Raw genomic sequence first — 27,026 nt, 5'->3', positions numbered from 1 at the left:
TGCATCAGGATTCTGCGCTCTCTTTAGATAGTTCAGCTCAGAGTTAAGACAATGATCTAAGGCCACATCTCAGTGTTATTCAATATGGGTAGGGATCTTGGCATGCAGGAGGGGAAAGCGCTCAACACACAGTGGACCGTTTCGAAAGTATCCAATGACGTAAGCTCCAAGGAGAGAAGTGGTGGTAATTAGCGAGTACTTACACCAGACTTCACAGTAGAGCTCGTTGTCGAACTATGAAGTTTACTGAATACTTTGCCGTCGACTCTCAACAGTTCTCCAATATATGTTGCGAAGTCCAATCACCAACGCACTTAGTGGAGAGTAGTCACTGTTACAATGTTTGGTCAGAAGCGTGTGGGGGAGCTAGGTATCCACAATAAATCTGGCCAAATGCCGAAATGACCCCGTTCGATTCGATCGACAGGGCCCAGGCAAGTGCCGAGAGGGTCATTGCGCCTTGGCTCCAATGATCAAGTCTTGGAAAACGGTGTGGCACTAAGCCTGCTCCGCAAAGACCATATCACTGTGCAGAACTTCTCATGATCCAATCGCATCATGACGAAACGTAGGCCATCTCAAAAGAATTGAACATACTGACGGAACGGCACGCATAGCCCCGCTAATCCCAAGGCTACAATAGTCAAAGTGGGGTCATGAATGAATAACTTGGCTGCTATGCATCATGCTAGGATAGTGTCCACCACTCACGGGATCCCATGTTCGCTTTTAAGAAGGAATCTTAAACTTCTACCCCAGATGGAGCCGCACAAGTTGCAGGGATTGACGGCGGCCCGCGGTTGAGCCATTGCCTAGGCACATGTGAAACCTCTGGCCAGTAGCTGGACTTGAGGGCACTCTCGCGAGATATAATGGCTTGGAGGTTTCGGCCAAGAGCCCAAGACAGAGATCACAGCATCTTCTATGGTACTTCCTAGTTCCAAAATGCATCCCTCGGCGGCGTGGACTTTATTACTCGCCCAAACAGCATTCTCACAGAAGACACAGGTGGATTCAGCATTACTCGCAACATTTGAACGTTACGCCGCCTTTGCCTCTGCGTCCTATAGCTCCGACTGCGATGACCCACCATTCGGCAGTGTTGCAGAGAAATACATCAACGATGTCGCAACTAGCACGCAGGCGACCTTGTTCAGGGACGACGCTGCCCAGGAATACGTGGTGTCATTCCGCGGGACATCCGACGTCCAAGACTTCGTGACTGACCTGGATCAGAAGCTCGTGTCTTGTGTTGCACCAGGGCTTCAGTGCTTAGGATGCACAGTGAGTCAGAATACGAGGAGGATGAGCACGTTGTCCATGGTTCAAGTTCTGATATCAAAGCATAATAGTGTGCACAGGGCTATTTACGCCAGTACAATGCTGTTGCCGCAGAGGTCAAGAGCGCCATCGACTCTGGCATCGGGAAACACCCAGGATATAGCCTTGTCATCACAGGGCACAGCATGGGCGGCGCGCTGGCATCTCTTGGCGCAGCCTCGCTCCACGGACAAGGGCTGAGCTTAGTCACTTACACGTATGGCCAACCGCGGACAGGTGATCAGACGTATGCCGACTTCATCGATGCTATGTTCAACGGGACAATGTATCGACTGACTCACAAGAATGACGGCGTGCCTCAGATCCCGCCACAGAGCGACGGATACCGACACCACAGCACGGAATACTGGCAGAGCGATGATCCACCGACAACCGCAAACACGTTTCGGTGCCAAGGCCAAGAGCCAAGTGATTGCAACCAAAGTGAGATCGGATTTGGTATAGGCAATGGCGGACGAGGCATCAATTTGGCTCATTTGAGCTATTTTGGGGTCAGCATTGGCAACCCTCTAAATCCAAATGCCGCGTGTTAAGGGCGCCAAGTAGAACAAATAGGAAAACCAGCGTGGCAGTCGTGATTCCCCCGAATTGATCCCCGCTTATGACCTTCCTCGCAGTGAATACAAACAGGATGCATCAATATCGTATGATTGTCAAGGTAGATCTGCAGGCTTGTTGCAACACAAGAAAATAAGATGCTTGGCATGGCGTTTCAATACGCAGCTCAGGTCTTGGTACTGCTAGTGGACCAGAATACACAATACCGCCTCCGACGGTGATACATAGCTTTGAAACTCTGGCCAAGAATGTAGATCTAAAGAACAACTCATTGGGATGTTGCGTTGTTTAGTATCGTAGGTAGCAAGTTGCGCAGGTGGCATTGAAGCATTGTGTGGGTATAGAGCACGAGCTTATGTGGGACTTGGCTATAATCGTTGGTGGGTCAGCGCAGCCAATGAAAGCCAACGGACTGATTGAGATGTGCAAGTCAAGATTCCACTCAAGCTTCTGTCCTGCGAAGCCAAGAGTCAAGCTTTTATGGCCGGATTCAGAGTTTTCACTTCCAATACTTTCGCAGTCAAGGGCGCGCGCGATATGATTTGCCTATCGTTTAGTTGGCGAATAAATAACAGACCGATTTAGTGAAGTGGTGCATAATTGTCATCATAGCGACGACTATACTGTACTCTACTTACCGCGAATCTGGAATATTCTGGCGCCTGCGATGGAAAAGGATTATGCAGGCGAGTCATAGAGTTGCTTTGCCAATGTCGGGTAGTTTCATGGAGAATACCCAGCCCTGCCAGCTTAGGCGACTGGCGTATAAGGGATGTGCACATAATGACCCCGGCGAAATGTGGGGACCGCATCTTTGCCTCCTTTTAGAAGTGTATAGAGCACAATATGGCTTCCGTGTCTCGAAAGAGATCCCGAGGTAAAGGGGTAACGGGGTCACTGAAATGCTGCTACGTACATCTCACGAGGGCAGGATTGGAAGGGTGCCATCTATCTCCGGTTTTCTGCTTAGCAGCGCATCTTCTTCGGGTAACTAAACTTGGCATACCAGCCAAGCAGCTGTTCAAAGCGGGCTTTGACAAATAATAATGATTCTATGAATGTCAAAACCCAACACTAGATCGTAAGGCACATATGAACCCCCACTGTTCTATTTGTTTGAGGGATTTGGGGAGATGTCCAATTGGACTGGAGAAAATAGCTCTAGAATCAACATTTGAAACAGAACAATAGCCAATATAGATGGAGATCGCTCTGTAGAGGCACGGGATGTAAGCATTGCCCAGAGTTACCAAGAACTCCTCGGTCGCTCAATGGGGCATGGTCGTGGCCGTTCTTGGTGACGGTGCATTGCATGATTTCTTATGTACTCGATCCCAGTCCGATGGGAATTTTGGCCTGCGTCCGCGGGAGCCCGGGGTACTAGATCCCCCTGGAGAGTCGACACGCGACGCAGTGTTATGGCAAGCCACAGAGTGAAAGCCTAACTGAGACTGGTGCTGCTCTGTACTATTGAAGCCACCGTCTAGAGAAACCCGGTCTCGACCCAGATTGATCAGATCCAACATACGGGCATGGAGCGATCTTGTTTGCTTCGCTATGCCGCGAGGAGCATGCTCTCATGGTGGACTTGGATTGGACGATGCTGTTCTGAAGGATGGAGTGGCGATTGAGCTGGAACATCATCTTCACGACATGATTGACGCGAGTAGTAATCCCTCAGATGTCGAAGGATTAGGTACGAGTTATCAATCGTGCATCGGCGTTTCCAGTTTAGAGGCAAGGTCTGGAAGCATGAAAATTGTTTGAGAAACCTTGGTCGCCACGCCACGACATGCGATCGTCCTCTAGTGTTCTGGGCAGACGCAAGACAGTGCCATGGCGGCGATCACGGAACAGGCCGGCCCAGTCAGTTAGGTTGCCGTTGGCTGGCAACTGGGAGGGCAACAGGCCAGAGAGCCTTCCAGGTTGTGTGTGTCCCCAAAAAAGCAAGAGACACAGAGCGAGATGGGTCGAAAAGGTCGACCGATGAGAACCGCCGGCGCGAAGCTTACCGTAGTACGGGCTCAGTCCCGACAGCCAGGTTCCAGCGGAGCAATAGTCGTCTTTGTCGTGTGATGCGTGCAGCAGTTTAATGACCGGATGGGGATTTTAGTCAAGGCATAGTCCGCAGTCCACACGAGTCCAGTCTTCTGCGCAGGAGAGAGTCTTGGAATATGCGGCGGCGGCAGCCAATGGGGAGGGCGGACGGCGCTCGCGATCGCCCACGTGCCTGGTGCGCGCCGTGCGATTGTCTTCCGTGCAGCTGGGCCGCGGTGCGGAGCTTCTAGTCGTCTTCTATGCAATCGAGTCGAGAAGGCCCGCGAAACGAGAGGTTGCTCGCGTGCCAAGGCCCCAGGACTGCAACGGGCTTGGGGTCGGTTTGCTGTGGCTTGGCCGGCCGCGATCCACAGGAACCGTTTCGAGCACACACGTGGGGAGTTCGAGCGCTCTCATTCGAGATCCGGGGAAGCGCTTGGCCCTGCCGCCAAGGCCCGCTACGAGCCTCATCCGCTCCACGGCCTTGCTCGCACTACCTCCCACCACGCCCACGCCCGCCAGGACGCCCAATCTTTTTCGCCGTCGATGCGTTTCGCGGCGGACATGAACTCCCCTTCTAGGCTCGCCAAGAACGATATCTCGGTAGCGTCTTCAGCTGGGCAGTTTCGATCCAGACAATTGCGTGCAGCAGCCGGTACGGCCGCCTGCGCCCGCAGGGCTTGTTCTGCCACGGGCGAATCACAGACTGCCGTTGGGGAACGCGCAGCCGACCCGGGGCCCAGGAGGGAGCTTGATCGTGCTCGGCCACGGCGAATCCTTCGTCGTCCTGGGGGGCGTCCCCGAAAGTCGAACGCCTCTTCACAGGCAAGACAGGCTTGACAGGCATCTCGGTCTCCCAAGAGAGTAAGTGGACATGGTGGGGGCATGCGACTGCATGGCGCGGCTGGGCAGAGACAGGGAGGTTATGTCGGGGAGTATTGTCTGTAGATAACACATAAAAAGATCTCGGTGTCTCGCTCCTCTTCGTCCTTGTCCTTGCTTCTGCACTCCAAGTCGCAACACCACCTGCAGCTGACAAGTCTGACATCTGCACGGCACGCCCGCAACGTAGTCAAGATGGCGCTCGATCAGTACACCTACGTCTTTGTCATTGGCACATTCTTTGCCATGCTGGATGCCTACAACAACGGTGCCAGTAAGTACAGCTCGAGACCAGCTGGAACCTCTTCGTCTGTGTGAGTATAGGGACTGACATGGTGCCTCTAGACGATGTTGCCAACGCCTGGGCCACCTCGGTCTCCTCGAGGTCCATTTCTTATAGACAGGCCATGATTTTCGGTACGATATTCGAGATGCTCGGTGCTATCACTGTCGGTGCGCGAACGGCCGACACCATCAAGAACGGCATCATCCCCAACGCCGCCTTCCGTGGCGATGCTGGTGTTCAGATGCTGGCTTTCACCTGTGCTCTGGCGGCTGCTTCCACCTGGGTCATGTGGTGTACACGCCACTCGGCCCACGTTTCTTCCACCTACTCCTTGATCTCGGCTGTTGCTGGTGTCGGTGTCGCTACTGTTGGTGCTAAGCAGGTACAATGGGGCTGGTATGATGGAAAGGGTCTCGGTGCCATCTTTGCCGGTCTCTTCATGGCTCCTTGCATCTCCGCTGGCTTTGGTGCCGCCATCTTCATGCTCATCAAGGTCATCGTCCACATGCGCAAGAACCCCGTCCCCTGGGCCGTCTGGTCGTCGCCCTTCTTCTTCCTCGTTGCTGGCACCATCTGCACGCTGTCCATCGTCTACAAGGGTTCTCCCAACCTCGGCCTGAACAAGAAGCCTGCGTGGTACATCGCTGCTGTCACTCTGGGCGTCGGAGGTGGTCTCTGCGTCCTGTCCGCCATCTTCTTCGTGCCTTTCATCTACTCCAAGGTCATCAAGAAGGACCAGAGCGTCAAGTGGTGGATGTTCATCTACGGACCTGCCCTCCTCAAGCGCCCGGTCGTTGCAGAGGGTGAGCAGGCCAAGGTTCCTAACTACGCTGTGGTGCAGGATGATGACGAGGACGAATCCTCGGCTCGCTCTGCCGCCTCCATTGGCGAGTCTACCGAGGGTGCCAACAACGAGAAGAAGCTGGTCGAGAGCGAGACCAAGCAGTTGAGCTACAAGGAGATGCAGGAGGCTGGCGACCGCAAGCTGAAGGCCAAGCTTATGGAGAAGAAGGGCCCCATGGGCTGGGCTCTGCGCACTCTTCGCGACAACCCCATGGGCCCCGGCCAGATCTACGAGCTCAACAACATCAAGATTCTGTTCAAGCGCATCCCTGCCATGGTCGTCTGCGGTCTCCTCTACGGTCTTCACTACGATATCCACGCTGCCCAGACTGGTGTTTCCGGGACCCCTGACGGTGCTCGCATGCAGAGAGTCTACGCTCACGCTGAGAAGTACCCCAACGAGACTGAGCACACCTACTCTTTCATCCAGATCATCACTGCCTGCACTGCCTCGTTCGCCCACGGTGCCAACGATATTGGTAACTCTGTCGGACCCTGGGCTGTCATCTACTCCGCTTGGTCCACTGGCAGCGCTGCTGCCGCCAAGGCTGATGTCCCCGTCTGGCAACTCGCTGTTCTCTCGGCTACCATCTCTCTGGGTCTCATTACCTACGGTTACAACATCATGAAGGGTAAGAACTGAAATTCATCTTCAAAATGTCACCGGAAGCCATTGCTAACTTTGTGCACAGTCATGGGTAACAAGATCACCTACCACTCGCCTAGCCGTGGTTCCTCCATGGAGATGGGTGCTGCCATCACTGTCCTGGTCTTCTCCCAGTACTCGCTCCCCGTCTCCACCTCGATGTGCATCACTGGTGCCACCGTCGGTGTCGGTCTCTGCAACGGTACTCTCAAGGCCGTCAACTGGCAGCGAGTCGGTCTCCTGCTGTTTTCGTGGATCATGACCATCCCCATTGCCGGCACCCTCGGTGGTGTTCTCATGGGTCTCTTCCTCAACGCTCCCCACTTCTCTTCCTAAGCGGGGCGCGTTTCCTTCCAACACATTTTCTCATCGATACCCGCATGTCTCTAGATATGTCACATAGACTGTACTCATCTGAGATGTACATCAATCATCTACAGTAGATATAATATAAAAGTACTCTTGAAATTTACTCGAGCCTCGCATAATCTGCCGTGTGAATCCCCCGACATTACGAACGATCCATAGCGTAGAGTGACTAGGGAATAGTAAGTGCTACTTGCTCTTTGAATCGATTTTTCGTTCTCTCAATACAGTGGATAAAGGTACTCTGGTTCCTGGTCGGTATCACCGTTCATGACGAAACCTTCCTCCATATATGAAAACAGTGAAAGCTGTAGCGCAGGTGTCCCACTTTCAATATGGCCAAAAAAACAACGACAACGTAGATCTCTCAAGGAGCGGCTACCGCCTTTGCACCCTGAGGTAGTTCGAATACCTTGCCAGGGTTCATAAGCCATCTGATGATTGTTGAATTAGTTATTTCTTCGGCTCAAATCGGGATCATGTACGCACTTTGGATCCACCGCGCTCTTCAAATTCTTCATGATCTGAATAGTGTCAGGGCCAAGCTCATCCACTAGACACCCCTATGATTGGATTTAGCGCATGTCGCCATTGCAGATTACGTCTGAACGGTACCTTCTTTCCAATACCAATCGCATGTTCCCCCTACCGTCATTCAGCATACTGATTGTAGAGAACCCCAGCAGATAAGCGTGAGCTTACCGAGACAGTTCCTTCCATCTGTATTGCCCGGTCCATCATATCATGTACACATGCTGTGACGGCCTCTGTCTGCGATTTATCCTTTGGATCATACATGGCAGCTTGGTGGAAGTTGCCATCACCGACATGACCCATGATACTGGCGAACAGACCGAGCTTTGCAGCTGCCTCCTTCGAGGAATCTTTAGGGGCGAGCGACGGGTTACCAAATAGTGCTCATTTGAGGTGGTCAGTTTTGGCTTACCGATGATTTCGGCGAGTCGAGAGATGGGAACCGCGACATCCGTGGACCATATGTTGTAGCCTTCTGGTTTGATGGAGGTCATCGTCCACAAAGCTTCCTTTCTACCGGCCCAAAGATCGACCTCATCCTTCTTATTCTTTGCGAAGACGAAACGCCCGGGTTGATATGGCTGTACGATAGTCTCTACGTTTGAGATGTCATTGTTGATACTTGCTGTTGTGCCCGAGAATCTGTTGCGATCAAGTCAACATGAGACCAGCCATAAATTCCCATGGGAGAATCACTTAAGAAACAAGGTCGGACGTTCGTCCCACGTGCGCGACCGTACTGCAGCGCTGCCATGCTTATTGAGGACAGCCATTTGAACATCATCCATGAGCTCCAGTGCCGCAAGCTGAAGCCCTGACCGTATCAGACTGGTAGCGGCTCCAGCAGCATCCTTGATCGTCGGGAAAGAGACCACTGCAACGCTCGTATCCTGTGGAATAACCGCGAGTTTGACGGTAACCTCGGTGACAAGTCCTAGGGTTCCTTCAGCTCCTACAAACAGTGAAGTCAGGTTGTATCCGGCAGAGGTTTTCCTGGGCCGGTGCCTGGTCTTGATAATCTGGCCATTTGCGAGAACCACCGTCAGATTGACAACCCAGTCCTTCATCGTACCGTAGCGAAATGCATTTGTACCGCTTACACGGCTGTCAGAATGGCGTTTTCTCTGAGCTGAAGCCACTCACCTGCAGTTGGTTGACACCATGCCCCCAATGGTTGCGGTCGGCGATGGGTCCATCGGAAGAAACAATCCGTCGTCCTTGATCTGCTCGTTAAGAGTCGTCCAGTTTACTCCTGGCTGCACGGTGACATCCATACTGTTGTAGTTGTCAGACTACTGCTAGAAAAATCTAATCGATTCCAGTACAGCTTACTCGTTCGGCCGGAACGCGACGACTTGGTCCATGTTGGTAAAGTCTACGCATATGCCACTGTACGGCGACGAGAAACTGCCCTCCACGGAAGATCCAGCGCCGAAGGGTACTGCGTCACTTTAGCAAGGTTTTGGACTGTATTTTGGAATTATCGTTACCTATTGGTGTATCATGCTGACTGCAAATCTGGGCGATCTTAGAGACATCTTCGGTTGACTTGGGGTACACAACAGCGACGGGTCGACCGGTGGAGTTCGAAGTGGACCAATCTGAGTAGCCATGGGCCTCAATGTCGTCTTCGTCGTAGCTAACACCGTCCTCACCGAGCACCGCTTCAATTGCATGCGCTGCCTGGAGACGAGTACGTGTTACTGGTGGCACCTCTAGAGCAGACGCATCCCGTCGTTACCTTTAACATTGTGCCTCTGTCTGCATACTGGATACGCTGTTCTGACGGAAAAGGCTTAGAAGCCAGTAGGACACCAATCCCGACACCTACAGAGCCAACAGCGATGTTTGTGAGGAGGTGCGTTCTTCCCATTCTGCGGCTTGCAGTGGACGCATTTCGATGGCACTGAGCCGAGGCCGGCGATGCCTGGTTATGGCGTGATGAGATGACACGAGATCTGCGGACAGTCTTGTGAAACGATAGAACCCTACTGCGCAGCATCGTTCTTGCTCAATAGGCACTGGCTATCATCAGTAGATGATATGGATGGACGACTGGAGTGCTGCCGATTCTGAAGCCGGCAATCATGAATGATAACAGAAGCCGATGCATCTGAGCGGGTCCACGCAACACGGGTTCAGTGGCGCTAGCAGGGTATTGGATGCTACCCCTCCTGTTGATGCTTATATCCGGACATCCAGCATCCAGCATCGAACACCACTTTGCAGCGAGCTCCGCACGTGGTTAAAGAATTCACATTGTCCAGCCATATACCAGGGTGCATGCAGTCAAAATAAATCACACGTCCAAACTCATAATACGGTTGCTTCATATCGTAGACTTCTGTTCTCCACCCCTCCACATGGTAGACCAGTCGAAGAAAACAAAACGAAAAAAATCGCCTTGTTCACAATTATCGCAGGTAACGGACCATGCCAACTCAGGAACCAAATCAGATCTGGCAAGCCGAGCCTATTGACTATGAACGACGAGACCGCTCATGGAGTTGATATGGCCGGGCCTGCCGCTCATGTCGTAATACGAGACGTGGGATCTGATTACTACCGAGGAACTGCTCGACAAGATGGAAAACGAATATGTATTGCTTAGGATTAAGAAATCTCTGGTCATTGGTTTCTATGTGGACACATTTCTACCAGCAGAGAGAATAAGCATAAGTAAACTCTCATTAGTGCAATACTTTAGCTCATTGCACTTTGGGTTTAGAAGTATTGTCCGAGGCTTGTCATTTGCAGTTTCGCATCCGGCTAACCATAAGCATGGCATGTTTTATCAATGATGGTCGATCAAGTAATCACAAAGCTACTGATCATGATATTCGTTAAGAGATTGGCAGTATGTCACAAGGAGAGTGTCCTTCTTATTTGCTAAAGACCTATCTAGTGTTTCAAATCATTGCTTGACTGAAATTCTTAAATGTACTACTTCTTGACAGTGGATGTGCCAGAGTTGTTGCTGTATGTGCCACTGCCACCGGACACGTTGCTGCTAGAGCTGTCCGATGAGTCTCTGCTGGAGTAGCCAGCGCTCTCGCCAGGCTCTACAGCCTTGAAGGAGCTGTCGATGGAGGTGCGAGCACCCTCTGAGTCTTTCCTGCCATCTGTGTCGGAGGCGTTAGTGGCGGTCGTGGTGTTCGTGGCGGCCGAGGTGTCGGAGGGCTTGGGTTCCTTGGTTGACTTTTGACCCATGGCTGTGTTTGATAGTAGGCTTAATAGGCTAAGTGGGCGGTTTTATATGTGTGTTCGTCTATCTAACGTTGGTTTAAATGGAATGTATTGGGAAAGAGGCTCTAAAGTCTGGCCAAAGTTTGCGCTTTATAGTTGATTGCATGCTGTGATTCACAGAAACGGCTGACTGATTAAACGCGAAAGCTTTTGGCGTCAGCGGCGCCATAGCGCGAGGGTAGAAGTTGCTTTGGGAGGTCAACAAGGTGATTAGATCACAACCTCGCCTCTCCCTAGGTATATGGTCAAGAATCACTCGGCACCAAATGCGGTGTGAAATACAGAACAGATAGGGTGTGGGAATGAGGTCGTGGTCGATGAGTGAGACCTCTCCCACTTCATATGAGGGAGCATTTTTACGTTTTAATCATCAAAGACACATCTTGGTTCCGAGGAGCGATACAAGTTCGTCACTGCTCACAGGTCATACCTTGGGCGACTCAATAAGTCTTTCCAGATTTGAAGGTCAAATTCGCTTCATTTAAAACCGTGGACGCCCAGACCACTGGCCTTCGCTCGAACCACCTAGGAGATTTGGATCGCACTTGTTCACGAAGGGTAAAGGGTGATGAGCTGATATCACCCCCCAGTATAAAGCATGTTCGGTGATGGTGTGCGGCCCTGGGTTCCGTGCCATAGACACTTTACACCCTGGCACCAAACGAAAGAATATAGCGACACTAAATAGTGAAAATGTGAGCCCAAACCCCCGCGGTAACGCCAACTGACCCGGCGCCTTCGCTCCAGACGCCAATGGAGTTGTAGTATTGCCAACTCAGCAAGTAGTTGCAACCCCGGTGGCGATATCAATGCCACCCCTCTTTCTAAACCCACCGCAAAATGGCCCACTACCATCATTTCAGTTATCGCGACCAGCCCAGAAGGCTCAATTGCAAAGGCCATTTGTGCCTTCTGGCTCTCAAGGTTATATACAATTTCTGAACATCCTGCCTGTAATCCCAGGAAGTATTGTTCGTCCTCATGTCTCGCATCATGGCCGGGTGGATATGGACGAGACCCCACATGAGAGAAGGGAGAGACGGCACCGCAGGCCAGACACGGAGTTCACTTTGCTTCACATAAGTGCTACGTTCATTACACAGCAGACTTCACCAAATCGGTCTCGACCACAACATTCAGATCGTGCAAGGGACCAGTTCCGCTATACTAATATACCGAGTGGCCAGTCGACGTATACCGATGTTCCTATTGCTCCCCTTGGACATCGCCCCGCAGCATCGGAATTCATCGGGTTCTCGAACTTTGTTATATCTATCACGTGGCCATCCGAGACAACGACACAGTCGTAGGGAGAGCACTACGAGGAAATAAAGCTGTTTGTATTAAAAATCGTGGAATGTGTGCAGGCTATCGATATCTATATTACTGCCACCTGATTCGTGGTTACGTGGGCGGGCGTAAAGGTTGAGACCCAAGCTAGCAGGTCAGTGCCATATACCACCTATCTTGCTTCATAGTCCCCCATATTACCGAGGTGTCCCCTGAAAGAGTCATCTTGGCATAAAAACTGGTCGGAACCATCGCCCAGCCCTACACCTGCGATCCGGCACATAGCCATGTACTGAGTCGTATGGCCAGTTCTCGCTATACCTTTAACTCTGACCTTGCTGCACATGGATACAGAATGGCTGTCACCTGCCTTGCTCGTAGGACTTACACATGTCCTGCCTAGGGAAAATTTCACCAATGGATCATATCTTGTTATAAATTAGTGCAATACTAGCCACAACAAAGTTTCATCGTCTAGCCAATAAGTATTGCGTCAAAGTACCAAATATGCATAACCAAACGAGGAAGGTTGGCTGGCTAACTAAGCGACTTTCGAAAACGCCGTCGAAACTATCAACGAATGGGGCTGCCTTTCTATTGTGATGAATCTTCATTTCTCTCTGAGAATCATGCTCATAGAGTATTCCCGGCGAAATCCAGGTTCGATTCCTGGTTGCCGCAAATAATCATGTGGAGGGCAATATTAGGATTGCGTGTGTTCTATTGGGTGCGGCTAAGGTTCATTTAGTACTGATACCTGGACCGGTGGCTAATCTACCTTCTGTGATTTGTAGGCCATAAACCTCTCTGAATAAATTGAACGAATTGGCCAATCTCACGGCGAATGTGGGTTTTGTTTTTCAAGCACTTGCTCGTCTCACTGGCCAACAACGGCCGATAACGGCCAGCTGAGTCGTCACTTCAGAAGTGTCAACTATAACCATATTATGCAGTGAATACATCCTCAGCAATGGCCGTCCGACGTGCCTGCTCTTCTGTTGACAGTGAACCTGGTGGCTATGGCTATGCTGGGGAATCTCGACGACGTGGTTTCGTTGTAGAACTCCCACACTACACATTCGCCCTACTGTGAAGCATTATGATTTCGGTCCTCTGCTGGATGTTCCGCCCTGCCGGTGGCATTATTTCACTCGTATGGGAGGCAGGGCGATGACGACACCATTGATGATCGCTGAGAATCGTCAATCAAAGTAATCAAAGCCATCTTCCATAGTCAAAGTTCGTTCGAATCAATATTTTCGTAGCAAGTACCCGTAGTAACCCAAACCCAATGTTCCTTCACTACCTACTGGAATCCTAGCACATGAGACGAAATAGCTGGCTTAGTAGGGTACATATGCCACGGCTAAGTGTGTTTGTTAGCAATTAGTTCCAAGCAAAGCGACGTAACTACAGCAAACCGACCAAGCGTCTAAACGGAATTGGTTTGCCTGATCGCAAGCATAAATAGACCACGAAAGCTTTGTTCTGAGTTGAACATCTTCTTTCCTACCTTCCTAAAGAGTGCGCAGCCGACTGAGTATACGCGCTGTCCCACGCCGCCGCCTACTTGGGACTCATGTCCTAAAGACGTCAGCCAACAAATACCGGCTCACTCATACAGCACAAAGACCAGCTGGATAAAGTGTTGTAAATCAGGATTTACGCCAGATAATGTAACGCGGAGCCGGGGCTAGTTTGGACCAGGAACGATTCTCAGGACTGAAACAATTACACCATCATAGGTGAGACATCCTGAACCATTGGGATTGTCAACATTACCACCAGGAGGGAACGAATGGAGCGAAAACAAACGTCATTGGTTATCAGATCGTGTTGAAAATCTAATATCGCCAAGTCCGGGCCAGCAGACAAAAAAAAAAAAAGGAAGGAAAGAGAAAATATAAAATTCAAAAGAAATGTTAATGCGGCAACCAGGAATCGAACCTGGATTTCGTCGGGATTACTCCACAACGACGTGTACTAACCGTTATACGATTACCGCTTATTTGCTTGTTGCTGTTAAACACCTAGCAAGTGAGGATGTAGAGAAGGGCAGTTATTGTGGGATATGAACGCTTACTGTCTTGGCAGCCCACTTACTGCGCGCCACTTCCGGTTATTTCCCGGCCTCCTGTTAGTCCCGAGACTGCGTTTCCACTATTCGCTTTACTGGAAGTTAAAATCTGGTTAAACGGTAATAACAGGATAGCTTTGCATTGATGCAAGGGGATAACTCAGCCCCTTAGGCGAGTTTTGGGCAATATGCTTAAAACGCAAGCTATGACAGACATTTCATTGCCTTACGGAGGGGTAATCCGCATCTGAAAGCTGCCCAAGGGCAATAGAGAAGCCGTCTACTTAGACGTCTGTGCTCTCGAATGCTGAATCTGGGAGAATCAGAGTGGAGGATTGATTAGAAGAGATTAATCCACTGTTCTTCCTGCTTCTGCCTAAGTAATGATTGCGATCGCTTGCCCCGTTAGTAGGATTTTACACTTTGCCGGGACCCTTGTCTAGTCGACTGACTGACTACCCACTGTAGGGAGGCTATGCCTCCTCCTACGAATGCCAGTTCTTTGAGCGGGCCGGAGCTAGGTATTCGCAGAGTTGCAGATGCTAGGCGAACTGTAAGGCGCTCTGTCCTGTCGGGGTCTCTCCTTGCAGCCTGTCATAGGTAGGCACAGCGCTTCGGGTGCAACGTTCATAGAATCTGACCAGATCCCTGGACCGCCACAACCCCAACCTTCCCGCATTCCAGTTCCGGGGGTTGGCAACATCTTTAAAGCCCATGTTTGTTCGAATGATCTTCGTGCTGAGCATCTGTGAATCACATGGTAAATCGGAGCTGCATGCAGTAATTGTGTTGGCGCGAAGTTGGTGACCTCAAAGAAGTAGAGCAGGGAACCCGTTCGCCATGGCCTCAGCCCCTCAGGCCTGTGTCATCCATTCACTGGCTTTTCCTTGTCCGCAACCCACCAGCAGACTGAGATGGCTGGCACGCATCCCCCTCCTTACATGCTGGAATCCGGGGTTCATCTCCACTTAATACATGTCGGGGCCCTGTGACCTGTATGTTGGTTGTGTTGTTGGCTGGTGGCTTTGTTAGTGTGAGTCCGCCAATGGGCTGTGTCGTGTTAGGCGGATTCGTTACCGCTAACATTTCAACCCAAATCTAGTACAATGCATTTTAAATAGACGCAATGCATCACATTCTGCTTTGCGATAGGTATTCTTGCACCATATGTCGGGACTAGAAGAATTTGTGTGTTGCTGTTTCTAGTTTGGGTTCAGGAAAACACGACAGCCAGGAGGGACATCGCATTCTATCATGGCAAGTTACGACTTCCAATGAGGCCACAGAAATCATGTACTAATGCGCCACTCTAGGTTCTCCGCCGAAGGCACGATAGCTGGGTCGATTGCCTCGACAGCCTTTCCATTTCAGGTTCCGACAGCCCAGAATCGGCCTCCGACGATCCTTCATTGGCGATACACCCTCTGCGCTCAAAAGAAGGCTTGCTGGTAAAGATACAGCCGCCAATATGCCCTGCGCAATTAGAGAGTGGACATGTCCCTTGCGACATCGTGATGGTCATTGATACTAGCTATAGCATGAGCTCGCCGGCACCAATCATCGGCTTAGATGATCAAGGTTGCGTTACTAGGGAGCACGTGGGTTACTCCGTGTTAGACATCACCAAACATGCTGCTCTAACAGTCCTCGAAACGCTCAATGAGGGGGACAGACTAGGTATAGTTTCGTTCAGTACTCAAGCCAAAGTAAGACTTATGTCAACGCGACGATCCGAGCTCGCTGACACGATTCAAAGGTCGTCCAGAGCTTAACAGCAATGAGCTCGCAAAATAAGAAGAAGGCTGCAAAGCGCATCCTAGCCCTGAGTGTAGATAACACGACCAACCTTTGGCACGGCATTTTGGAAGGAATCAAGGTATTTGAGCAGAGCGGAAACTCAGGCCGAGTGCCTGCTATGTTTGTTCTCACAGATGGGCAGCCGAATTGCCAGTAAGTCGAGCGTTGGTGCGAAAGTAGTTCTCTGTCTAACTTTCGGCGAAGCCACCCCCTGCAAGGCTATGTGTCTGCAGTTAGGGATATGTTACCACTGCCTGCTGCGATTCACACTTTCGGATTCGGTAACGACATCAAGTCGGGGCTGCTGAAGTCCATCGCAGAGGTTGGAGGTGGAAGTTACTCCTTTATCCCTGATGCTGGCATGGTCGTGAGTCTAGAATCGATGCGCACTTGAAAAAATGGGAAACTAACAAGTGTAGGGGACCGTTTTCGTCAACGCAGTGGCCCATCTTCAGTCTACCTATGCCAACAGATGCGTGCTCGAAGTCACTTATCCGGAGTCCTTTCTACTGGAAACAACGACAGGGGATACCGTGGATAGCCAAGCGCATGACAGATTCGATAACTCATTAATCCTCACAGTTGACGGAACACGACAGCAAAGACTGGTTATCAATCTGGGAAACCTTCAGTATGGTCAATCCAGGGATATATACTTGAACTCTAAACTACCTGCTTGGGGTGGAAACAGCGGCAAGTTCGCCATCCACGCCAAATTGCGGTATTCACGGATGCGCGAGGTTGAGTACGTTGTCAACACCACGCAGGACATGACTGAAGAGACGTCGCTGCCCGAACCTGAGATTGCGTATCACCAAAGTCGGTCAATGGTCTGCCATTTTCTCTCAGACCTATTTCCGTTTCTGCAAGACGGGGAGCACGACCTCAATATGCTTCGTTTCGACACCAGCGGAAAGGCTCAATCCAAGTACGAATCACTGGTTGCCGCCATCCCTGCAAAGAACTTCAGCGATCCCTTGAACACGGCCTTGATGCGAGACGTTTGCGGGCAGATCAACCTGGCTATGCACAATAGCGATTTCCTGAGGACGTGGGCGCCCCACTACTTCCTCAGCTTGTGGGATGCACACGCGAAACAAGTACAAAATACCTTCAAGGACCCAGGCGTGCAGGTCTATGACATGCATAGCCCTCTCTTCCTTAAGTGCCAGAAGGATCTGACGCTCGCGTTCAACATGACGGTCAAGCCGCCTCCGCCCAGCCTGAAGGCGGACGCCGACGAGAACTACAGCACCGGCGACGCACCCATTTCCATGTCGTCGTTTAACAACTCCGACTACCCGTGCTTTGCTGCATCGAGTTCGGTGACCCTGGCTGGAGGCCGGAGCCTGCCCGTCAGTGGGCTACGGAAAGACATGATGGTTCTCACGCCAAGGGGGGGCCGCAAGGTCGTGGCTGTTCTCAAAACTAGGGTCTGGGAGATCGTCCTCTGCAACGTCGACGGCCTCTTGATCACCCCGTGGCATCCTGTGAAACGTGATAACGGGTGGACTTTCCCCGGAAAAGTGGCGAAAAAGGGTGTGCGATACTCGGGGGCTATCTACTCGGTTCTGCTCGAGAGCGACCGGGACTCTGAAGCGCATGCTATTCAGGTGGGAGGTGTGTGGGCTGTGACATTAGGGCATGGCATACTGAGCGGCCAGGACGCAAGAGCACACCGCTTCCTAGGGGATTATCCGAAAATCTCCAAGGCCTTCTCAACGGTTGGCGTCAGACCAGATGGCGTTGCGGTAAGCTCTGGTGTTCGGCGGGGGCGTAGTGGGAGATTGAACGGGTTTAAAGGTACACGCAGCGGTGCGCCAGCAAAGCTGAAATGATAAGTAACGGAGACGGGTCCTACAGGCGTATGCAGTACAGATTCCGATGTACGTACATGTGTTGAATTGATTGAGATTGGAATTAAACAAGACAGCCATCGAGATCTATATTGAATGGGGGAAAGCTGAAGCGATTCTTGCAAGGCACAAGGCAGGATTGGCAGGGCTAGCACGTGGGCATCGCTGGCCTGGTACGCCTTGCTGGCTCAGGCCGGATTTTCGCAGCGACCCAAGTGGGTAATAAGGGTGTCATGGAGCCACGATGTCTCATTAACGTGGTGCATGCAGCGAGTTTTTTTCCCAAGTGGCTGCTGTGGCCCGGGGCAATTCCTGCCCGCCGCCCGCCGCCTACCTGGGGCCAGCACGCGTCCGCTCTGGTTGCAATTAGCACGTGGACGGCGGCTGTTGACCACTGAGAAGAACGGCTCACCAAGAGCATCCTTGGTTATGGATGACACGCATGGATAGGACTTGCAGGCAAACGGGAGATCGACAGCGCGGTGCAGCACTGCAACCATATCGCAGCTCGCCACCAGGCTCAGTCCCCAGCTGGGGCAGTCTCTCGGCTCGCCTATTGCACCAGCGCACCCAATGCAACCCCCCAGCACTTGTTAGACTTTTTAGTCATGAAAGTGAGTGTCGTCTTCATGACTCGCCGTGAAACTCACGATGCGGGACAGCCCTGGAGGGCGTGCCCCCCTCCCGCCGTTCATCCATATGAGACGCTAGGCCGAGCTCTGGTGGAGCGCTATGCGCAGGCTTGGGGGCGCTGGGCTGGCCGGCCGGCCGCTGGCCGATGCGCATGCCGCGCTAGACATGCGGCAAGATCGATCTAGACGTGTCTGGGTGGCCCGTAACGCAGCAGCTTCTCGAGCTGGCACTTCTCGCCTTCAGCCCAGTCGTGAGAATAGTTTCTGTCCATGTGGCACGGTTTTGCTTTCCTGCCCTCCTGCCTCATCGCAGCACATGGTATAGTCAGTTGAATGCAAGTGGTACTGGTCTCATTCTTTCTTTGCTTGCGTCTTCTGTTCCGTCGGTGCTTGCTACCCTGGTTTTGGCGGCCTTGTTTGGGCGCCGACAGCACCACCAAGGCGCCCAACTTTCTGACGTTGCGCGACGATCTTCTTCGGCGATAACATACCTGCTTCAAGCAGCAACGCCTTGCTCTGCCTTGAGCTCTCCTTTTAGACTTCTGAACCCATCACCACTCCACCGCGGTATCCGATCTAGCCAGTCAGCTCTCCTCCCATGACCGAACATGCTGTGGGCAACAATCATGGCACAGCGGAAACCAGCCATGGTTCCCTCGTCATGTCTGTTCCACGGAAGGCCAACTTCGATTGGCTTGGGGATGCACCGCCGGAAAACATTACAGACTTCCAGAAATTTGTCAGATCAGTCGATTGGGAGAACTCATCTATAGGGCCCATGTCGACGTGGTGTCGCGAACTCAAGCAGATGGTCCGCTTCGCAGTCACCGACACGAGCCCAGTCATTCTATACTGGGGAGACACCTTCACCATCGTATACAACGAGGCGTATATTCCGCTAGTTGGCGCTAAACACCCAGGCATGCTGGGAAAGGATGCCACCGATGTCTTCCCAGAGTTCTGGTCCTACTTCGACAAGCTCATCACCGAGCAGCGCTCTACTGGAGAGACGCTAGTCGGCGAAGCTTCCATGCTGTTGATGGAGCGTCGTGGGTTTATGGAGGAGACTTACTTCGACTGGAAGCTGGTTCCTATCATCGCCGATGACGGGGAGGTGAAAGGGTCCTACAGCTGCCCTTCAGATCACACCTGGGACGTTATCAACTTACGTCGGACAACCTGCATAAAAAGCTTAGCTCAAAAGATTGCGAAGACCAGTAGCCTCGATGAGCTGTGGAAAGCAACCTTGTCTGGACTGGAATGCAACGAAAAGGATCTCCCTTTCGTCCTTCTGTACACGGCCATCAAACAAACCGGCTTATCGGCATTGCCATCCCGTCCCCACGTCACCTGTCACCTGGAAGGCTCTATTGGAGTACATGCAGGGCATGCTATTGCAAGGACCTACATGGATGCCCAGCACGATTTGAAAGGCTTTGCCCCCAAAGTACTCGAAGCAATGGTGGATGGAGAGATGTTGAAAATGGAGGCCAACGACCCCAGTCTCAAGGACCTGATGGATGGTATCGAATGGCGAGGCTTCGGGCTGCCTAGTCATGAGTTTGTTATTGTGCCCCTCAAAGCAGATGACGAGACGGTGGCCTTTTTCATTGTTGGACTCAACCCCTACAGACGGTACAATCAACGATATCGCGAGTTCCTACAGCTCATTGTCGAAGTCCTGGTCCCGCAGATTTCCAAAATCAAGCTATCTGAAGAAGTCCAACGCCGTGCAGAAATTGCCACGAAAGCGACGCTAGACTTCGAGCAGAGTGAGGCTAGGTTTTCCAGATTTGCAGATCGTTCAACCATTGGCCTTGCAGTTGCTGGGCGGGATCGAAACGTCATCTACGCCAATGATTCCTGGTATCGATTTGCCGGCATAGACCCGAGCACGAAGGACTACGGTGCATGGATCGATAGCGTTTACGAAGAAGACATCCCTCTAGTCTTGGAGTGGTGGACCAGAGTGTTCGAGGAGAAGAAAGGGGGCCATTTTCAGTATCGCTCGAAAGTACCATTTCGGCAAGGGAATATGCATTCTGAGCAAAGGACTGCTATATGTGCCGGTAAGTTTGCCTGGCGGACAGTACCATCCCGTTTTGATATCGTACTTCCTTGAGAGGTTCAGGGAGCAGTCATGACTATTGCTCAGCCATGATAGGCGCGCACCTGCTGACACCTTGGAAATAGTATACCCTGACCTGGACCACAATGGAGAAATCGAGAGCATCATGGGGTTCGTTATTGATATCTCAGAATTAAAATGGACCGAGGACCAGCTCCGAATACGCACCCAGGAATTAGAAGCGTCAGAGGGTAAATATAGAAATTTTGCGGAACACTGCCCCCTGGGAATTGTACGAACCGATGGAAAGGGATACGTTCAATACGGTGAGACCGCAACATCGCTGTACTGGCACTGCGCACCCTGCAGCGTGGCCTTTTTGTGTCGTGTAGTAGTGCTGACCCTGTGACTAGGCAATGATGCGTGGCATGCCTACTTTGGCTTCGTCAGAGGTCAACTGACTGGCCCACAGCCTTGGCTCCCATTTATAGACGAGCCATATCTGGATGGCTGGAACGAGTGCTTTGAGAGCTTTCAGCGCGATCCTGGGCCAAGGACTATGGAACTTAAACTCAAGGACAAATTATATACCATCAAGGACGGCGAGCATGTGATGGAGAATGGCATGTACATTCTTGTCACTGGATTTGCTGAGTTTGACAGAGACGGGACTGTGAGGCATATTGACTTTTGGGTTACCGGTTGTAAGTGAGCCCATGCACCTATACTTTTTTCAACCGATGGACAATACTAATGGGATCCACAGAGTACTACACTCTTCCGTCCTCGCGGTGTGAATTCTTGACCGCACTAGCCTCCAGTCAAAGAGGAATAACCATTGGAGCAGTAAAAGAGATGCTAACTCATTGCAGATATCAGCGCACAAAAAATGGCAGCCAAAGTCTTAGCTGACAAGATGGACGAGGCAATACAACTGAAGACACACCAAGAGCGCTTCATCGATATGATCAGTCACGAAATTAGAAATCCTTTGTCCGCGGTATTGCACTGTGGCGAAGAAGTCATTGGAGCAATGAAGACATGCCTCGAGAACCTGGAATGCCCCCGACACTTGTCCAGCGTCGATGGCTGCGCAAACACGGGCACCTTTCGCCAGCAGATTCTCAGTACACTTGACGCCGCAAACACTATTATGTACTGTGTTCAACACCAAAAACAAATAGTCGACGATGTTCTTACGTTGTCAAAACTTGATGCGGACCTCCTGGTGGTCTCACCTGTTCCTATCCAGCCAATGGTAGGCGTAAATTCTATGAGGGGCATCGATGATCAAAGCTAACCCGTTGTTAGAGCCTTGTGCGGTCAGCAATGAAGGTCTTCAATCCAGAGTTGAAGATGACAGATATCACCCTTTCTGTCGTTGAAGACGAGTCCTTGTCAGCCTTGAGAGTAAATTGGGTTCTTCTGGATCCCAATCGGTTCCTGCAAATAGTCATCAACCTCGTCACTAACGCCATCAAATTCACCCGAACCTCATCCACGAAGAAGATCGACATTACGGTGTCAGCATCACACGAGCCCCCTGTAGAAGGCGCTCTTGGAGTCCATTTTGTACCTCGGCGGTACAACACGGCCAAGCCCACAAGTCCAACAACGGCTGACGGTCCTGAGCGGTTCGATGTAGCTGGCGATCTGTACCTATCATTCACCGTCCGCGACACTGGCAAGGGTCTAACAAACGACGAAAAGGCGCTGTTATTCAACCGGTTTTCTCAAGCTTCGCCAAAAACTCATATAGAGTATGGCGGATCAGGCCTGGGGCTGTTCATTTCCCGTCAGATTACCGAGATGCTAGGCGGAGAGATCGGCATGAATAGCGAAGGAGATGGCTGTACATTTGCATTCTATGTCAAAGCTATGAAGGCCTCACCACCTCGTCGTCCGTCGGTCACTGTTGAGCCAATCTTGCAGTTGACTAGGACTCTCAGTCTGACCAGCTCGGCATCACCGCTCGTCGTGCCATCTGGGGCGAATGACCCTGCATCGATAGGAGTGACACTTGTTACCCCAGAAGGTCGACCTGCGTCCGCGCCCTCGGAGAGGCATGTCCTCGTCATCGAAGACAATCTGGTGAATCAAAAGATTCTGTGCAAATTACTGCGGAACCGCAGCTTTGTCGTGGAAGCTGCAAATCATGGCCAGGAAGCCCTTGAGGCTATCAAACAGATAAGCGCAACGGGCCGCCAGGGCTTCGAAGTGATTCTGTGCGACATCGAGATGCCTGTGATGGGAGGCATCGAGTTTGCGAAAGAAGTCCGGTTTCGTGAATGCAAAGGACATATGCCGGGGCACATCCCCATTATCGGCGTCACCGCCAATGTGCGCGGCCAGCAAGTCAGTGCGGCCATTGAGGCTGGCATGGTAAGCTCTCTCCCATTACTGGGTCTTTGAGATATGGCAAGCTAACGATGGGCAGGATGGCGTGACCACGAAACCATATCGCATCGACGATCTCATCGCTCATATCAACAGGGTGTGTTACGGGTCAGCGAACCAGGGACCCGACCATCAACAGATACAACTCCACGAGTAAGGATCATGGGCAGTAAGCTAAGCACTTAGAAACTAGTTTATGTCGCTGTGGGTTCCAACGAGTCGGGGGTCTCTTGTGATGGCCGGATGGCTAACGCGGACTTTTCGATGCGTATTATTACTGGACTGCGGTCGTCTTGCGATTACTACTGCCAGCGGTTTCAGCTATTTGCGCAATCGGATTTGATTTGATCATATTCGGTTCTACCGGATCGGATGCCGCACAAGCGCTAAACGTCCCCGACCTGGTAGCTCAGCAAACTAACTATATGACGCCCGTCAGTCCGTCTATCACCGCCATCATGAATTCGACACACCACACCACTAAAGGTATTGGTCGTCCTTAGGAATCACCTCCTTGTTTCGCTCGGCGATCTTTTTGTCCCCCACTTGCATTGCTTGACAGCGCGCATCGGATGAATGGTGATGTAATTGGCGCGGCCACTCCCGGCGCTAGTTAGCGTGCCGCATACTTTGTTCCTGGAAATCATCTGGCGAGTCTCGTATTCGTCATAGACTCCAGCATGGCTTTAGGCGATGCGTAGAAGCAAAAATAAATACATCAATCTCGGACATCCCGTCTTTGGTCACCAATTCTCAACCTGAATGCGAAAGAGGAGACTGACACGGATTCAACTGCGCCTATCTCGAACACAGCACGACTCAAGATGCCTTCAAGCAAAGGTATACCAGAGATAGGCAAATCGTGAATATTCACATTTGCTAACATTCATATCACAGGAAAGCCTACCGATCCCGAGCTGCGGGAACAGCTTAAGGAGGGTGCGTCAGATACAGGATTCATGGCCATGGCTGCCGCTGACATGGTACACAGAGATAAAGCAGGAGCCGAATAAGTCGGGTGGCGGTGAAGGGGAGTGGGCAGCTTGGAAGGTGAGGATACTGGATACTCTTCGGTGTTATATTTTGAAACCTGTCGCTGATTCTGAATCGTAATTAGGCTTCGAAACTGGCCAAGGAGTACGAGAAGCAGGGCGGTGATTACGAGAATGAGGCTGGTTCAAAAAATGAGCCGAAGAAGGGCAACCCCCAACCCAAGAGCGAGTCTAAGAAGCAGTCGGAAACTTAACTCTTGCACGATTTGATAAACTTGATAGGGTTATATTAATAGAACCCACCTCGAGGGTTGCTCTCACAACATTCCGCTTCATTTAGACCTAAGATGTTAGCAAGATGACTGACCTAGTGAATGTATATCAATGGTGGTATAACCACATTATTCGGTATTACAAGTTCACCCGAGGCTTGAATACATTAAGAACTACTGTTGTTACACAATAAGCCTCGTTTTGCGATATCATGGCCAAAGTTGGTCCCTCTTGTCCAACGGTGGAGCATTGCTCCGGAAGTGGGGCCGGCCGGCCTACCAGTAGAAACTAAACTCTTCGGATGGAAAATGTTGCATTTTGCCGTCTAAATGTACGTGTCCCTCTCTATCTAGACAGACTTGTTACATATGGGGCCATGAATACCGTCGGGTTTTCATCTTTTGCTAGTATGCAAACATCACTCCCACCTCCAAGCTCACCTCGCTGGTGTCATCGTCATTACGGCTGCAGCGCAAATGTTAAATCCATTTCGCTACCAGAGCATGGCGAGGCTTTCGAATCCCGTCTACATCGGAGAGAATAAAGTTTTTGGCTATGAGACGAAGGCATATCAGGGTGCCTGGGTCGTTTCGAGATTGAAAGGAGGAGAAAAGCGCTAGACCTGACTGTTGCATTGAAACGGAGCTGAAACTCGTAGGGGTCCAGGGTCCTCCCCCGTCTTCGCCTACCACCGTCTGAGGGTCTTCCACACCCTTGGTATTCAATAAAAGCAGATCCCACCGCATCTGCCTCTTGGCTACTTCTTGGCCATCTCTTGGCCATCTCTTAGCATTCGCTTGGCTCTGGAGCTGATATAATTGTATTTTGTTTTCTGTTTGGATTGAACGACGACCATGCTTTGCGAATGCCGCCCACAGGTGGTGATCTCCTTGGGCGCCTTGCTCATCATTGTTTGGGTGGTTCGACTGTTAGCCGTTCATGATGGCGTCTTAACACTGTTGTTCGAGGGATCCAACAGACAACAGGCCGAGAGTGTGTTCGTCACACAGGCGATGAAGGTCGAGTTCCCTGCCCCGATCGACTACAAGCCTATCCAGGAAGTATGCGCCAGGACACAATTCCGGCCGGGCTTGATATTCAGCTGTGAAGGGCAGCACGGCGGCATTGGCATGTTGCGCAACCAGATCCTCAAATGCATACGGTATGCAATCCACGGCGGGGGCGCGCTCGTCATTCCTTCGATAACTCTACGAAACGCTGGCGACCTGTCCGACATTGAATCCGGCAAACAGATGTCCCTCGATTATCTATTAGATAGAGAGGCCTTCATCACCCACCTGACAGAGGGATGCCCGGGGATGCACCTATATGAGCGCGCAGAGGATTTCCCTTATTACAGCCAGCGGGCACGTGAGCCTTTGACGATAGTTGGAGACCAGTTCGAGCCTAGTCACCCGCGGGAGGGACTCAGACACCCCCGTGAATGGCGGAACTTCTTCGACAACTGGTTAGACCAGCAGTCTGTGAAGCTTCGGTCTGACATCCCAGTGCACGTCAAGTTCGAGCAATCTTTCCTCGAGTATCCTGTGCGTGACGATGGCGAAGCCTTTGTTCACGAGTTTGGCAAGATCCTTTCCTTCCGCAAGGATACACGTGCTCTGGCCGCCAAGGTGCTCTTTGAACTGAAGGAGAGGTTTGCGCTGCCCATCGATCCAGCGAATGCCATTAATCCCAACACCTTTTATGGCGCTCATTTGCGGCTTGAGGAGGATGCCATCTGGGCGTGGCCACCAGACGAATGGCGCTATTCGCGCATGGAAGAGCAATTCGGGGAGCAGTTCCAGAACCTAGAGCGTGCCGGCCTTGACGTGGTTTACGTCACGTCCGGGAACCAGACTGTGGTTGATTTATTCACCGAGGCCCTGAACAGACGCCTCGCGGCCAGCCCTAGTTCAGACAAGAAGAACGTGACGGTGGTGACCAAGTACGACCTGCTCAAAGGCAAAGACCGTCAGCTACTCGATAGCTTCACCTTTGATCAACAAGCCCTGGTGGACTTTATGATGATGTTCAAGGCGAGCGCGTTCATGGGTGTTGCGCACTCCAGCTTCCCCTGGAACGTGGCACTGCGGAGGCACGAGCTAAGCAAGTATGTGGACTATGCCAATGAAGGCTCGGATCTATTGAGGGATGAGTACAGTATCATCATGGGAATGGCCGCCGACTATCCACATGTTGACCCGTTTGTATATGCCATATGGCCATAAAATGGCCATAGGTTGCCTTGCGCTTCGTCACAGAAAAAGGGATTTGGGAGTTTGGTGGTGTTTGGCGCCTTGTCTGGGTGCAGTGTTTGCAGCATTTTATGGCAGTTTCCCACCGTACAAGGGTAACTCATTTGAGGTATTGCGGTATGCCATTGGTATATGTTTACGGCGTTACGGAACTCCTGAAGATTATTGGACGGGGAACGTCATCAGAAGAGTCGCAGAATGGGTGTTAGACCACACAGCCGCTGGTTGATAGGATAATCGCTGCATGTTAATCGCTACATGTTGCAGATGGACCGGCATCAAATACCACAATGGGTCAGGAATGGAGCAAAAAATGACAATCAGACAGACTTGAGTTCCAGAGGCACACAATAGTACATTCAATGTTCTTGACAATCCACGGCCATCTGGCCTTACGCTTCCGCAAATTTATATACCCTGAGCGGTGCTTTTCCTTTCATTCCTCCTTGTCATTAACATCATTAGCAACAACTTTTCCTTATGAGATACCTACGAGAAATCATCAACATCTCACTACTACGGAAATCAACCATTCGCATTTCGCCAACACTGCATCCAACACCATGACGATGTATAAGAAGTGAGCGACACTGCATTCTCTTAACCTCTTTCCTTTCCTTGTCCAGCCTCCTTCAATCTCAATATACGTG

General features: G+C 51.4%; 9 protein-coding genes across 9 annotated transcripts; 7 read left to right on the top strand and 2 right to left on the bottom strand.

The window, feature by feature from the left end:
* Positions 1–945: 945 nt before the first annotated feature.
* On the top strand, positions 946–1,874 carry JN550_009777 (uncharacterized protein; the record flags this gene model as incomplete). The annotated part of the gene is made up of 2 exons (XM_049321885.1): positions 946–1,284; positions 1,353–1,874. 2 exons carry the CDS (start codon positions 946–948, stop codon positions 1,872–1,874), a joined length of 861 nt encoding a protein of 286 aa, XP_049168309.1.
* A 1,582-nt stretch (positions 1,875–3,456) lies between these two features.
* JN550_009776 (uncharacterized protein) lies at positions 3,457–4,776 on the top strand (the record flags this gene model as incomplete). Its single annotated transcript, XM_049321884.1, has 2 exons — positions 3,457–3,595; positions 4,058–4,776. 2 exons carry the CDS (start codon positions 3,457–3,459, stop codon positions 4,774–4,776), a joined length of 858 nt encoding a protein of 285 aa, XP_049168308.1.
* Positions 4,777–5,013: 237 nt separating this feature from the next.
* On the top strand, positions 5,014–6,929 carry JN550_009775 (uncharacterized protein; the record flags this gene model as incomplete). The annotated part of the gene is made up of 3 exons (XM_049321883.1): positions 5,014–5,092; positions 5,164–6,579; positions 6,640–6,929. 3 exons carry the CDS (start codon positions 5,014–5,016, stop codon positions 6,927–6,929), a joined length of 1,785 nt encoding a protein of 594 aa, XP_049168307.1.
* A 397-nt stretch (positions 6,930–7,326) lies between these two features.
* Positions 7,327–9,495, bottom strand: JN550_009774 (uncharacterized protein; the record flags this gene model as incomplete). The annotated part of the gene is made up of 10 exons (XM_049321882.1): positions 7,327–7,393; positions 7,449–7,522; positions 7,575–7,604; positions 7,662–7,843; positions 7,906–8,135; positions 8,190–8,588; positions 8,637–8,768; positions 8,826–8,934; positions 8,984–9,176; positions 9,235–9,495. 10 exons carry the CDS (start codon positions 9,493–9,495, stop codon positions 7,327–7,329), a joined length of 1,677 nt encoding a protein of 558 aa, XP_049168306.1.
* A 941-nt stretch (positions 9,496–10,436) lies between these two features.
* On the bottom strand, positions 10,437–10,703 carry JN550_009773 (uncharacterized protein; the record flags this gene model as incomplete). The annotated part of the gene is made up of 1 exon (XM_049321881.1): positions 10,437–10,703. The coding sequence occupies one exon, from the start codon at positions 10,701–10,703 to the stop codon at positions 10,437–10,439; it is 267 nt and encodes an 88-aa protein (XP_049168305.1).
* Positions 10,704–15,883: 5,180 nt separating this feature from the next.
* Positions 15,884–18,157, top strand: JN550_009772 (uncharacterized protein; the record flags this gene model as incomplete). Its single annotated transcript, XM_049321880.1, has 5 exons — positions 15,884–16,056; positions 16,108–16,270; positions 16,323–17,654; positions 17,886–17,978; positions 18,047–18,157. 5 exons carry the CDS (start codon positions 15,884–15,886, stop codon positions 18,155–18,157), a joined length of 1,872 nt encoding a protein of 623 aa, XP_049168304.1.
* An 832-nt stretch (positions 18,158–18,989) lies between these two features.
* JN550_009771 (uncharacterized protein) lies at positions 18,990–23,013 on the top strand (the record flags this gene model as incomplete). Its single annotated transcript, XM_049321879.1, has 6 exons — positions 18,990–20,460; positions 20,585–20,785; positions 20,873–21,163; positions 21,332–21,717; positions 21,771–22,841; positions 22,897–23,013. 6 exons carry the CDS (start codon positions 18,990–18,992, stop codon positions 23,011–23,013), a joined length of 3,537 nt encoding a protein of 1,178 aa, XP_049168303.1.
* A 667-nt stretch (positions 23,014–23,680) lies between these two features.
* JN550_009770 (uncharacterized protein) lies at positions 23,681–24,102 on the top strand (the record flags this gene model as incomplete). The annotated part of the gene is made up of 4 exons (XM_049321877.1): positions 23,681–23,696; positions 23,754–23,795; positions 23,848–23,906; positions 23,974–24,102. The coding sequence occupies 4 exons, from the start codon at positions 23,681–23,683 to the stop codon at positions 24,100–24,102; spliced, it is 246 nt and encodes an 81-aa protein (XP_049168302.1).
* An 873-nt stretch (positions 24,103–24,975) lies between these two features.
* On the top strand, positions 24,976–26,349 carry JN550_009769 (uncharacterized protein; the record flags this gene model as incomplete). Its single annotated transcript, XM_049321876.1, has 1 exon — positions 24,976–26,349. One exon carries the CDS (start codon positions 24,976–24,978, stop codon positions 26,347–26,349), a length of 1,374 nt encoding a protein of 457 aa, XP_049168301.1.
* Positions 26,350–27,026: the final 677 nt, after the last annotated feature.

Source organism: Neoarthrinium moseri (assembly GCF_022829205.1).
Source record: "Neoarthrinium moseri strain CBS 164.80 chromosome Unknown scaffold46_Wmoseri_CBS_16480, whole genome shotgun sequence".
NCBI lineage: Eukaryota > Fungi > Ascomycota > Sordariomycetes > Amphisphaeriales > Apiosporaceae > Neoarthrinium > Neoarthrinium moseri.
Note: the sequence above shows the minus strand (reverse complement) of the source record. Positions and strands in the feature narration are given on the sequence as shown.